At 31.2% G+C, this 14,944-nt stretch overlaps 1 protein-coding gene across 1 annotated transcript; it reads left to right on the forward strand.

Moving 5' to 3' along the window:
* Nucleotides 1-1,603: 1,603 nt before the first annotated feature.
* LOC114259084 (chitinase-like protein 1) lies at nucleotides 1,604-4,651 on the forward strand. The gene is made up of 4 exons (XM_028199088.2): nucleotides 1,604-1,990; nucleotides 2,098-2,488; nucleotides 3,421-3,580; nucleotides 3,909-4,651. The coding sequence occupies exons 2-4, from the start codon at nucleotides 2,104-2,106 to the stop codon at nucleotides 4,324-4,326; spliced, it is 963 nt and encodes a 320-aa protein (XP_028054889.2). The 5' UTR covers nucleotides 1,604-1,990; nucleotides 2,098-2,103; the 3' UTR covers nucleotides 4,327-4,651.
* The last annotated feature ends 10,293 nt before the right edge of the window (nucleotides 4,652-14,944 follow it).

Consider the following 14,944-nt stretch of genomic DNA (forward strand, 5'->3'; position numbering starts at 1 on the left):
GCTCCCTTCCGGTTGAGGACCGGTGAAGTGTGGTACTTTGAAATAGGTTATGCTCCCTTACAAATTCATGCCGATAAAGTGTGTTGTGGTGGTTGTAGCTTGACAAAGGCAGGTTGTCTTATGTGTTAAGTGTTGTTTAGTTGTTTTCATGTATGTTATGATGGGTACCCCTCTAGCCCTTGTGCTTCAGGCCATAAACATGGTAAAAGTCTTTGGGAATGTTGTGGACTGGTTTTCATATATCCAATGTGGTAAATTTCTTAATCACTAAGAATGAATGGGTGGATAAGGACTTGATTAGTTTCATGAGTACCGAAAGATGATTTTGAGACTTTGCTCTTGTGTGTGTGTGTGTCCATATAGACATTTGTTGGTGAATATGTGCAATGAGATAGTTGATAATGTGTTATGAGATGTAATTTAAGTTTGAAAGCATTTTTTAGTTGAAAACGGTGAATTGCAAAAATAAAAAACAATTGAGTTTTCTTGAATTAATAAAGAGGGACTTTTAGGAAAAGATATACTATAATATGAATACTTTGAATATGAAAAGTCACATTATCTATATCCTACAATGTGGAGCGTTCATGATCATAATTATCCGTATGCTGTTATTGTTTAGAGGCATTGGGATATTTACTAGACTTTTGTGTTCATCCTACGTTGTCGATAATTTTTCAGGTACACAACTTGAGGAGTTATTCTGAATTTGAAGTCACCATTATCTATAAGCATCGGGGATATTATGTGTTTGATGGAATACCAATGTTGTGTATACAGGGTTAATCCATTTTTTTTAACTTCTTAATGTAAATATGAGGGTACTGTAAATGATTGTAATAACATTTCATTATTATCCATACGAGATGGAATATTATTGTTAAATTATTATTTCAGATGCTTCTGCATGTATGTAAAAGAAATAGACTTTAATCAAGTATTTGATAATGTTATTTGGATAATAAGAGTTGGGGTGTTACAAACATAAAAAAAAAACAATTTATGTAAGAGAGATATCATAATGGTAGTCTTTACAATTTATGAATGACAATAAAAAATGTAAGATTTTGTACTACTTGTATGATATAATAATATAAATTACTTTAATATCATACAGTGGCTAATAATTTATATTTATATTTAATATTTTTATATATTTATATATGTATAATTCGAATTTTAAATCACATGTATTATTTGATATCTTTGCTCTACGTCCCTCAAATTTAATTCCACTTTTTAAATTTTTATTCAAACTTCTATTGAATTCAAAAATAACTTAGGCTTCGTTTGCGAAGTGGGTTAGTTTTTTGGTTTTTGAATTTTTTTTGATTATTTTAACCTAGGACTAAAAAGTCTGACTTGAGAAAAACTTTTGATTTTTTAAACTTTTTTTGAGAGAAATAATATAATAATTATTAATTAAATGTGATGTTTTATCTTATTAAATTAAAAAATCTATTCTATTTTTTGTAATTATTTTAATCAAAAAATTCTCAAACCCAACTTCCCCTAACATAGGGTTATTCAAATCCTAAAAAAATAAAAAAAATTCAAGCCCCAGTTACACCCTCGAATGAAATAGGACTCTGATTTTACCTCCACGTACGTTTTACATCCCAAAAATTGGATGCAGTATGTGTCGGTGGACAGAGGAATTAGGTGGTGGGTCAGCGAGCCCTTTCAAGCTCAGTGGTTGCTTGATTCCTCCCCTCACTTCCCCCCTTCCCATCCAGCCTGTTATCCCTTAAATCTCGATCACTTTCCACCCACCCAAACCCCACATCCACCGTTCATTTCCCTCAACTAGATCGCTAGTTAACCACTCCTGAGAGAGAAACTCCATCTAACACTCCCTTTCAATTCCCTCTTCCTTTCCATTCTTTTCCTCATCTCTCTCTTCCTCTCTTTCCTTCTACCCAAAGAACAAAATAAATTTCCAAACCCAGATCTCAAAATAAGCAATAAAGTTGACTTCTTTTAGCATCAAGTAAGTTTTAGTTTCACTTTCTTTCTTTTTAAAATCATACCCAGATCTCCATTCTTGTTGTGGCTGTGTAGATCTTGATATTGGGTCCAATTTCATTGTTTTTGCAGAGAAAAATGGATTCCAAATGGTGGGTTTTGGCAATGACGTTGGTATTGGCAATGGCGATTGAGTGTATTGCGGATGGAGATTCATCGGTACCGATACTGACCAAGACTGTGAAGGGGAAGAAGGTTTGTTCGCAGGGTTGGGAGTGCCAAGGATGGTCAAAATACTGTTGCAATCAGACAATCTCTAACTTCTTCCAGACATACCAGTTTGAGAATCTCTTCTCCAAGAGGAACGCGCCGGTGGCACACGCCGTGGGATTCTGGGATTACAAGTCTTTCATCACCGCCGCCGCCGTGTACCAGCCCCTTGGCTTTGGCACCACCGGCGGTAAGCAAATGGGGATGTTGGAGGTCGCCGCCTTCCTCGGCCATGTCGGTAGCAAAACTTCTTGTAAGTCTTTTTTTTCTCAGTTTAATGTTTTCTGTTTGGTTCTTGGGAAATTGCTGGAGAATATATTTATTTGGACTAGTTAGTGAAATGAAAATTTTGAAGGAAAATGATATATAAGCCCAATTTCTAAACCGATTCCTCACACATCACTGGGTCTAATTTTTGGGCATGAATAGCAATGCTCAATTTTGAAATGTGTTATTATTAATTTTAGTTGTTTTGTTGATTGTTTGAATTCCATTTGGTTTGATTGATTGAGCTTCTCCCATTTTTACTTTTTTTTTTTTCCCCCATCATTTTTTGTTGAAAAATTCCAAACTTGGTTTAAAAACAATGAAAGAAAACCATCTCCAATTTTTTCCTTTTTTAAAATTTCATCAAATTTGGTCTGTGATTTGGTGAAAAATTTGGCTCTCTTTCTTAGATACTAGTTTGATGAAATGATTGGAGCTCAGTTTTAGGTCTTTATTAATCGAATTTGAATTTGATGAAGGAATTGGTGAAGGAATTGGTGAAGGATTGGGGGGGAATTTCATTGAATGCGTCTAAAATGAATTTGGGGATTATCTATTCATCTAAGTATTTTGTTTTTAATTCCATATCAGAAGATATGATTTCAACTGATTCAAAAATGGATCAGTAAAATTCTGATTTATATATTGTTGAATTGAGTTGATTTATCAAGTTGTTTCCTTAATTGATTTGGTTATAGATGGAGCTAAGACTCCTTGTTTTCTACAATTTTGAAATGATTTCCAATTTTATCTTTTCTTCAAATGTTATATTGATATTAAATTCATGTAAGAAGAACTTTTGAGGATTTTTAATTGGTCCTAGTTTGGTTTTCAATGAATTTGATTACTTAAGTTGCATTTAATAACCGTAGTGAATCTAGTAATGAAAAATGATAATGGTTATCGTAATTGATGCAGGTGGTTATGGAGTGGCCACTGGAGGACCGATGGCGTGGGGTCTTTGCTATAACAAAGAACTTAGTCCTAGCCAATCATACTGTGACGACTTCTACAAATTCACCTATCCTTGCACTCCTGGTGCTGAATACTATGGTCGTGGTGCTATTCCTATTTACTGGTATTATCTTCTTGTCTATATTCTACCTTCTTAATTTTTGTTTGTTTTTGTTGTTTTCCTTTTTGTGTGTCATTCCATTTTCATGTTTTGAGTATGCTTTTGGTTGAGGTTGTGTCTTGAAGCAACATCAAGGGTAAATGGTTTGTAACAACACAAATAGATTTAAGTTTGGATGCTCAACAGTTGTCTTTGTAATTTCAATTTTTTCCTCTTTTCACTTCTAGAAAAAATTTATTTTATTTTACTGTTTTTTAGGCAGAATTTCAGGGCTCGTTGTTGTTGTTGTTGTTGTTGTTGTTGTTTATTTATTTATTTTTCATTCGCCCAGGAACTACAACTATGGAGCTACTGGGGAAGCCCTAAATGTTGATCTGTTGAACCATCCAGAATACATTGAGCAGAATGCAACCCTTGCTTTCCAGGCTGCAATATGGAGGTGGATGACAGCAATCAAGAAGGCACAGCCTTCCGCCCATGATATTTTTGTTGGAAACTGGAAGCCCTCCAAGAACGATACCATGGAGAAGCGGATTCCTGGTTTCGGCACCACCATGAATGTCCTTTACGGAGATAGTGTTTGTGGCCAAGGTGACACTGATTCCATGAACGACATCATCTCTCATTACCTTTATTACCTCGACTTGATGGGAGTTGGCCGAGAGGAGGCAGGCCCGCATGACGTACTGTCTTGTGGAGAGCAGAAAGCTTTCAACCCGACCACTACCACCACTGCTGCTTCTTCTTGAGGTATGCAAATCCATTGTTGTGGCCGTCCATTGGTTGATGATACTCTTCAAAGAAGAACCATAAATAAGAAGGGCAACTAAAGATATTCTATTGCTTTGAGTGATTAGTCAACTTTGATTGTGTGAAGCCCAATTTAGTGTTGAGATTTATAAAAATTCTGGATTGATTTTGTGCAGCCCTGTCCTGTGGTGTTTGTTGTTTTGTAGATGTTGGAATTCATTTTGTTCTTATATTATGTGTATTATATAGTTATGAGATACCAAATGTTGTATCAGGTATGAACCTTTCTATGCATAAATGTTTCCACTGTTTAGAACTGAAAAATCCTGTAGTATTCTCTCTCTCTCTCTCTCTCTCTCTCTCTCTCTCTATGTATTGTTGGTTGGTTGGTTGGTTCATCGAACGAATGGCAAACCCAATAAAACAGTTTTCAGCTCGAAACACATAACAGTATTGAGTGGAGTAAGTTATTCACAGAAAAAAGGTTAAATTACAGTAAACTTGCTTAAATTATTACTCGCTTATCTTGTTATACTTTACACTTTTTTGTAAGGATTTTATTCTTGGATTTAAATAGAATCAGATCATGTGTGATATATATGAAGCACTTATTAATTTTTTAGGACAATAGTACTCATTATTGATATTTTAAGATAATAATACCTTTATTTAGTGATCTTTTTTACACTTTGTCTCTTTTATTTGGTAGCAAAGTACAATTGAGATCACTATATAAAGGCATTATTTTCTTAAAAATTCAATAAATATGTCGCATACTTTAAATATGATATGATTTTGTGTAAACTCTTATCAAAATTTTAATAGAAGAGATTAAGTATAACAAGGTAATATTTTTAAATGGTAAACTGTTGAGTTTTGAAGTTTATGAGACAAATTGCAAATGAGTTATAATTTAAGGAGATTTACTCCGTTAATTTATGCCATAAAAAAAAAAAAAGTTTGATACGTGAATGATAGCTACAATATTAGATTAATTGTAAATTATGTCTATTTTTAAAATTATTTTTTTGTTAATTTTTTTAAAAATAAATGTGATTTAATCTTATAATTGTTCATGTGCGAGCAATTTAATTTTATTACATAGATGATATGTTCAACGAAATGGACGGTCGGATAAATCCCACCAAAACTTGGGTAAATTACAATTTGCTTTTCGGAGGCTCTAAATGCACCTTAATATTTTAGTCGGGGACTTCATGTTTAAATTTGAATTTTTTTTTTTTTTTGGAAAATTACCTACACCTCCCTTGAGGTTTATCAAAATTACAAATTTTTTCCTGAGATTTTAAAAATTACATCTCGTCCCATCACAATTAACGCCGTTAACGAATATCATAAATTGACTAAAATACCCTTTTGACAAATAAGGGTAAATTACCTACACCCTTTTGAGATTTAGCTAAATTACAGATTCTTCTAAGATTTAGCTAAATTATCATTTTTAAATAAGTTATGAAATACAAAATTAAAATAAAAAAACACTTATCACACTACAAAAAATTAAAATTTTAGAGACCAAAATTTAGGGACAAAATTAGTTTTAGGGGACCAACTATTTTTGCTGCGAAAAGCGTCCTCATTATATTTTTATCAACGAAAATTAAATATTAGTAATTAATTATTATCTTTTTAATATAATATTTTTTGTCTAAAAAAAAAACCATTTTGAGACCAAATTATTTTGTCTCTAAAAGTGTATTAATTATTGACATTTTCGAAATTTTATCGCTAAAAACCTTATTTTTGAATTTTTAGGATGGCTTTTTAGCGACTATCCTTACGACGATAGAAATTAGTCCATAAATGTCTTTTGCAACAAAATTTTTACTTTAGAAATCAAAAAAATTGATCTCTAAAAATCTCTTATGTCGTAGTGTCAGATAGTGAAAATATCATAAAATTAACAAATAATTAAATAAGTTAAAAATACAATAAATGGCTTGTCAAAAAATTCATAGAATATGTTTGGTTTGATTTTTAAAAATTTATTTTTAAATTTTTTTTAAAAAAATTAAAAATTAATTTGGTTAATAAATAAAAAATAAAAAATAAAAAAAAAATTATTTTTATATAATTTTATCTTTTGAGTGGTTAGAAATAATTTTTACAAATTAAATATATTTTTTCATATTTATTTTTATTAAATTAGTTTTATTTTTACTTTTTTAATTCTGAAATTTTTTTTCTAAACAACAAATCAAATATGGTTCCAAAAACTTTTTTTTTTCCATCTAATGTAATTCTTTTGTAAATTTTGTTGATTTATCAAAGAGATTTCAACAGCGACAATATTGTCCATCAATTTGTATTTTGGTAATGTCAGCTAACCATTCTTAACGTTTAGTTAACGGTAGGGATTAAATTGCTATGCTAATATAAACCTTGGGGCGCGGGATGTAATTTCTGAAATCTAAAGGAGAATCTGTAATTTAGTTAAATCTCAAGGAAAGTGTATGTAATTTGCCCTTTTTTTTTTTTCTTCCCTCACTTTGAACATCCTAAATAATACACACTACACCCCCTCTCCCAACCCACTCTAACCACTCACCGACCACACTTCCCACATCTAACCGTCATTTCTCACTCTCATCCCTACCCTTTAATTCTCTTCGTCACCACCTCTTTCGTCGCTACCATCTCCTTTGCCGTCAACAAAGCCCAAGCTAGGTCCCCTTCAGATCACGACCCTCATCATCTTCCTCATTTCTTCTTCTTCTTCTTCATCCGAAACCCTAGAGTCGCAAACCCCTTTCATATTTTTTCTTCTTCTTCTTCTTCTTCTTTCAAAACCCAAGATATTTTCAAGTCTAGGGTTTTAGAAGAGGAGAAAGAAGAAAAAAGACGGAGGAAAATGAGAGAGCTTCAAAAATGAGATGAAAGGTTTGGGTTGGTGGCGAAACATTAGGAAAAGGTGGCGACAATGACATGAAAGAAATCACCAAGACAAAGGAAGAGAAGGAAGGGAAGGCAACAATGACGAGGAGGAGGTTGCGACAATGAAAAAGGAAGAGAATGAGGATATGGCATGGAGAACTGATAAGGTATGCATAAAGGAGGTGGCAGCGACAGGAAAGGGATTGGAAAAGGCTTACTGGAGTTAGGAGGGCTGGCGGAGATCTTATTGGAGCTAGGAAGGGGATGTTGAAGTAAGGGTTAAAGATTTGGTTATTTTGGTACTTTGGTTGAGGGGTAAAATAGTATTTAAAAAAATTATAAATTGGAGTGTCAAATAAATGGAGTGCAATTAAAAGCCACCATTTGCTTTCTTTAAGTTTCATAATTTTCTTACTTTGACTTTTGAAGTATTTTTCTTTCCACTTCGACTCTTAACATTTGAAACTTTTTTTTAAAAAATTTATTCTCAAAATAAAATTTCATTCAATTTTAAATGAAAAATATTACATTAGCAGCCACGTGGAATAAAATATATAAATTACACTTTGCCCTTTCAAGTTTCACAATTTTCCCATTTTAGTACTTAAAATATACTATTTTTTCCATTTTATCCCTTAATATTTATAATTTTTCTCAATTTGTTCCCAAAATAAAGTACCATGGATGAAAAATCCAATTCCGTATCCGTATGGCATAAAAATAAATTATATTAAAATTTGGTTAAGCTTTTAGAGCTTGTTTTTTGATTTTTTTTGATTTTTTTTTTTGGAGTAATTAGAAACAAGTTTGAGAAAAATAATACCAAAAATTGTATTTTTTTATTTTTCAATAATATTTTCACCCAAAAAAAATTGTATGAAATTATTTTGTATTTTTTTTATATTTTTTTTCCAAACTAGTTTTTAAAATTTTTTTAGAAAATAGATTATAAAAACTCAACCAAGCAAAGAGGTGTTTGGGTGCATATGAATGACAGTCATAAAAGGGTGGGACGATGAAAGGAGGGGGGATAGAGGAGGGGTGAAGGAGAAGTGGAACTTTAGGAGTGAATTTGAAGAGGAGACAGAGAAAGGGTGTTGAAAATATGGGGTTGGATTTTAAGGTTTGGGTTTTGAATTTTGAGTTTCAGGTTTTGGGTCTTAAGACTGGATAGAAATTGACTTTGGGAAAAATTGGAAAAAAAATTAGAAACATTATGGGCAAAATAAGAAAAAAAAAAATTAAGGCCAAAGTAGGAAACTGTGAAACTTAGGAGGAGCAAAGTGTAATTTATCTATTTGCCAAGTGGTTTCCATTCAAAATTGAACAGAAATTAGTTTGGGAAGTAGATTGACAAAAAAATTGCAAATGTCAAAGTACATAAATATATAATACTTTTAAGAGTTAAGAGCAAGTTTGAAAATCAACTAAAATAGTTAAAAATTCAAAAAGTTATTATTAAAAAATCAATTATCGTCTCTATTATTTGAAATATTATTTTTTTAATTTTATCCATGTGTGAAATTATTTTTAAGGACAAATGATAAAAATTAAATAAATTTGATTATCTCTTCACACTTATTACACTTCAATCCCTATTTTTTTTTTCTTCCTTTTCATTTCTTCTTTTTTACTATATATCTACTTTCAAAAAGTGATAATCATAGTGTTTTCATCCAAAAAAAAAAAAAAAAAAATTAAAAATTAGAAAAAAAAAAAACAAACAATGGCTGAATAAATGATAATGAAAGATCAGCAAAAAAGTGAAATGGTAACTTTTTTCCTTTATTTTTTATGTTTTTGTTTCGTGTTTGGATGATTGTTCGACTTTTGTTCAGTGTACCAGAATCAAACAAAATCAAACAGTTCAGAATCACATTGTTGAACAAAAAATACATATCTGATAATCCAATGCCGAACAAAAAATACGTATTCAGTAACCTACTGTCAAACAAAAAGCACATGTCCGGTAACTCACTGCCAAACATTTTCAGTTTTATTTTTCTTACATTTTTATTTTTTTACCTTGAATAATTATGTTTCTATTCATTGTAGTAAGGCTAGTAGTGCATTGTTAATAGTTTGTTAGATTTATTTGCATCCTGATCATCCAATACCTTTGAAAGTAAATAATTTGATTTGTTTTCATCATCCGTGTGCTAATGGATGGGAGAAAGTATATACTATTCATATTGATAAATCTCGTGCACTTGTCAGCCCTAATGTAGTAATTGCAGAAAGTATCAACATAGATCGATTGTGAGTGTGTTTTTATAAATGTTTGTATTAACAAATTTGAAGAATATTTTTATGAATATTTGTACACTTTATGTTTTTATAGATGCTTGATATTTTAAGAAAAATGTATTTGTAAACATGTGGTAACAGATGGTTGGACATATATAATTTGTTTAGCAACATGACACCGAAATAATCCAAGTTATTTAGAAAAAAAAAAGTTTAAGGAAAGTAAATCTGTAATCGTGTGTCATCTGAAATTTTAAGGAAAGTAAATCTGTAAAAGTGTGGCAACAGATGACTGAACAAATATAATTGGGTAAATTACACTTACACCCCCTGAGGTTTGGATTTAATACATATCACCCCCTGACGTTTGAGAAATTACACTAACCCGCTATCATTATAATTATTTAGACGGAATGAAGACATTGAACTCATACGCTTTTTTTTTTTTTTTTTGCTCTGCTTTACTTTCTCTTTTTTTCCCTATTTCCTTTACTTTTTTGCTTTTAATATAATTTCATCTATTTTTCTACCAAGAGTTGTTACTTTTTATATAAGCAGGGGGTTTGTAAAATGAAACTATTAACCACAAAGGTGAGAATGTAATTTCTAAAACGTCAAGGGATGGGTAGTAATTGGACCAAACCTCAAAGGGTGTCAATGTAATTTACGCAATATAATTTGTTCAGTAACATAACATCGGAATAATTTAAAAAGAATAGATATAATGAGAAACATCTGTAGAGATTAAAAATGATTTAATTTAAAATTAGTTTTGACACTATAATGGATGTAATTAGAATTTCGATTATTTTTTAATAGTGTAACCCTTTTTAACAGAGGTGAGGATGTCGGTGGCATTCGGTTTTGTCGGCAGTCATTGTCAAGATTTTCATTATTGAATTATTTTAATCATTCTTTTCTTTTTCTTTTTCTTTTTCTTTTTCTTTTTTCTTTTTTTTTTCTTTTTTTTAACAGATATTTTAATCATTCTCGAACACATGCTAATAATGCTATATATATAATATTTATTCCCTTTGTTTTCTTTATTTGTTTAATTTTTTTGGTAGTTGAAAGCAAGTGGAGCAACTGTATATATACAAATCTTATTTATAATAAGGAAAAATTGCAACAAAAGAAAATGGGATCATGTCAAAATAACTAAAAGAATATGAAGAATAAAAAATAATTGCAAGCAGATGATAAATAAGAAATTAATTAAAAAAATAATGAGATTTGCCTTTTTGCCCCTCTAATTTTTCTACGCTCACTTTCTCGCTTCTTCATTCCTTCGCCCCACTTTCTCCATCCACAAATTACCTCTCTCACCTTTTTCAATTACAACCAGCCCTATAACCAACCTCATTTACCACAACCACTACCACTACCACTACCACTACCACCACTTCTAACCCCTTTCGTTCATTCTTAGGTCTCTGGCTCGCAGCCACCACCGTGACACTAATGCTTTGTTTATTTGGGGGATTTGAAAAGAGAAATGGAAAAAGTAGATGAAATGTGAATAAAACATACCTAATTTCACACACTTTTTCCCTTTCTCTTTCCAAATCCCTCTCAAATCTCTTAACCAAACACAGCGTAAGAGACTCCCCAACCGTCTACCAAATCCTTTCGTCTAGTCGTAGCCCATACCTCTCTTCACTGCCACCATTACGATACCTCAACCCCCACTGTAGACCCTAGATCTCTCTATTGGTTTCTCTCATTATGATCTCTTACTTTCTCTCATCACATCGCGATCTCTGTATATATCATTGTGATCTATGTTATAGTGATGCTGACAAGAGAATGGTTAGAGATGGACAAAAGGAGTTGTGAGATGCAAGGGAAAGGTGTTGGTGGTGGTCAAAAAGATAGGTTGGGAGAAGGTCAAAGAGGGGTTAGAGAAGGTTAGCGAGGAAGGGAGTAGAGCTAGCGACAATTGTAAAGAGTAAGAAGGATGCCTAGTGGCTGAAGAAAGTGAGAGAGAAAGGAGAAAGTGAAGAAAGAGAGATGGGTCAAGAGTAGAAAAATAGAAATGACAAAATTACAATTTTAAACTGCTATTATATTTGATTCTCCCACATTTTTGCAATTATTTCAACTTCTTTTCACTTCTCTTCAATTTTTTCTTTATAATATAGCATTACTCTAATAAGATGATGTTGTATAACTTGATATGCATATATATATATATATATACACTCTTTTTGCTCCATTTTATTTAAAGAAAATTAGTAAAAAGTTCATCTTAAAAGGGCTATAAGGTATTAGATCTAAGAAAAAATCTTATTTGGTGATTATGATACGTCGAAAAAGTCGTTGGCACAGGAAAAGTCATCGGCAACGGCAACAAGTGGTGGTGGTGAGATAAAGAAATGTGTGATATTCAACAAAAGAATGTTGAATGTATAACATGTGTCACATTTCATCAGATAGTCAGTTTGGTGAATTTCAACAGATACACAAATAAGTTGATCAACAGATAAGTTGATTGCAACAAATAGTTATCTTTTTGGACAAATTGTATTATTTTAGCCCAAATAAGTTACAGTTTGAGTCTAATGACCCAAAAGATTTAGAAACAGACTTATAGCCTGAAGCCCATTTTATTTATCCTTTTTGAGAATTTTAATTTTGTAAAGTGACATGCAATAAATGGATTGAAATTTAAATCCAAATGCACTATTTTCAAAAACTGCCCATTAATTTTACTTTCAAAATATTTTTTTATTACTTAAGAATTTTGTTAATGCATGTTTTAGGGCAAATGTTAAGTTGACTTTTACATTCTTTTACATTATTTATTACATGTATTTCATGCAAAATGTATAATCATTTTAAATTTATTGTTAACAAAATCCATTATTTATAAGGAATAATTTAAGAAACTTACACACTTTATTTTTGGCTTTTAAAATAGACAATTTTTGTGGAATATCTCAAAATGAAAGTATGGACAAACAAAATGAAATGGATGGAATATTAAAATATAATATAATATGTATTATGAAAAAATATTTCAAAAATAAAATGTATGCTTCAAATTTGATATGATGTGAGTAACATTAAAAATAAATTTAATTAACACATTATATTTTCGAAATACTTTTAATATTGTGAGAGATTCTCCATGATATGGAATACTGGAAACTTGCTGGTGAAAAGAAACAAAACAACCCTCTTATTTTATCTATTTGGTGGAGAGTCTATGCCATAATAGGGCAAATGCTACAAGTTAAGCTACATTAATAAGGTTGGTGAAGAAAATAAAATATTATTAACTACTTTTGTGCAAAATGTTTTATATTATTTATCAATTGACATTTCTTATATTATCTTTTATCTCATTTCTCATTGTATCTTTGCACCTTCATACACAAGTTCCATATGCATTCATTAATGTATGTTCTCTTATTTTGTGTATAGTATTAATGTTGTACAATAAACTAAATTAACTTGACTTGTGTTCGATTCATTAATAGTTTCATAAATTAGGATTTCTTTTGTTGCATGACAGAGTAAACCGGTTTCATGGGAACCATACAAGCTCTCCATGGGGGAAGGTATACTGGAAGTTGCTATATATACACATTAGCGGTTGGCATACGCAACGTGCTTTCAATTCAAATAAGTAAAAATAAGACAAAATATTTATTATATATTGTGTGTCACTCAAGTAGTAAGAATTTTCTTAATTTTTCAAGTACCATTCCTCCCATCTATCTAATTTTTTTTTTTAAAAAAAAAAAAATAGAAAAAATGGAAACTTGACAGCATAAGAAGAGAAGGTTTCAAGACACCACCAAAGATATTCACTTTATAGTAAGTAAAAAAAAAAAAAAAAAAACTAATTACATTTTGTGTACCACTCAAGTGGTACATGTGCTCTTTATCAAATCAAATGTGCTAGGTTTGAATCTTACCCTCTTCTCTAACCTTCTTTTTTTTAAATTGAGAAATTCACTTGGCACATAGAGAAACCAAGACTTCAAGACACCAACATGACTGTGCACTTGATATATAGAATAAATAGATAGATAGATAAAACAAGACTACTCTGTCCTGGAAAATGTTTGTCCCTCCTTTCTCTTATATCGCTTACAATCACACGACTTGATTCCTTATTTGAAAAATGAAATCACATAAACTTAGTACATGATGTACACCTTTTTAAGAAAAGAAAATATATGGGGTGGCTTTAAATGCCTCCCAAAATGTTGGTTGGACACCCATTGTTTAGGGCATCCCAACTCAAAATTTGATTTTTTTATTTTTATTTTTATTTTCTTTGAATATTTCAAATAAGCCCAATCTCACCCTCACCCACCCTAATTCGCCACTATCGTTGTCGGATCGCCTTTGCTACTGTCACCCGCCACCCCTTCCCATTCCTTCACCAACATTCGTCGCTTCCACACTTTCTCTTCTTCTTCTTACTTTTCCAAAAACCCTTCAAGATCTAGGGTTTTGGGAGGAAGGAGAATGAGAATGAGAATGAAGATAAGAGATTATGAGAGATAGTTCACGACGAGAAGGGTGTCACAGCAGGGAAATCTAATGCCCCCAAATTTATTACATGAATCTACTGCCAAATCCTTCATTTAAAGTCCAATTCCATTACTTAAAAGGTAGAAGAAAAATCATAAATAATTAAACTTTAAATATTCTCTCTCGTGTATACAAGGATGAAATGTTTCAACTCAATGAATTACAAGTACCCTAAAGCATACAATTCTTGAATATAAGACAATACTAATAGAAAGAAAGAGATTAACTCTCATTACAAAACATCCATCTACAATTATTAGGCCCCATGGCCAACAAATAAAAACATCTTGGTCTTGAACAATTCTTCAACTTCATACTTGAAAAATGATTAACAATGTGGGATGAACACGAATGTCTAGTAGGAATCACAATGATTCTAAACAATAACAATACATGGATAACTATGATCATGAATGCTACAAGTCATAATTATATATATAATGTGACTTTTTATATCCAAAATATACATACATAATCATATCTTTTCTCAAAAGAATTCTTCTTCTCAATTCAAGAAAGCACAATTTCTTATCTTTGTAACTCACCATTTTCAATTCAAATGACTTCCAAACCTGAATTTCACCTCAAATACCATAGACACATTAACTAGTTTGACATTCCTATGACTCATCTTTGCTAATCCAAATAATTTCATCACATTATTTATTTTCAAAATCAATCCGCGGTCAATCCTTTGTATTTTCGGGCTACTTATTTACTTCAAACAATACTCACATCATTACCGAACTCAAAACTCATCTCATAATGCAACTTCAACTATATTATTGATACATATATTCATCAATAATCATCTCTACAGATATACACATTTGCAATCAAATAAACAACTCGTGGTCTCGCCAAGCCTCACATTACCACTGTGGTCTACAGGTTTCTAGCCGGAAGGAATGCATTACCTCTATATCA

This window comes from Camellia sinensis, chromosome 7, assembly GCF_055761805.1.
Source record: "Camellia sinensis isolate YWXY chromosome 7, ASM5576180v1, whole genome shotgun sequence".
Lineage (NCBI taxonomy): Eukaryota > Viridiplantae > Streptophyta > Magnoliopsida > Ericales > Theaceae > Camellia > Camellia sinensis.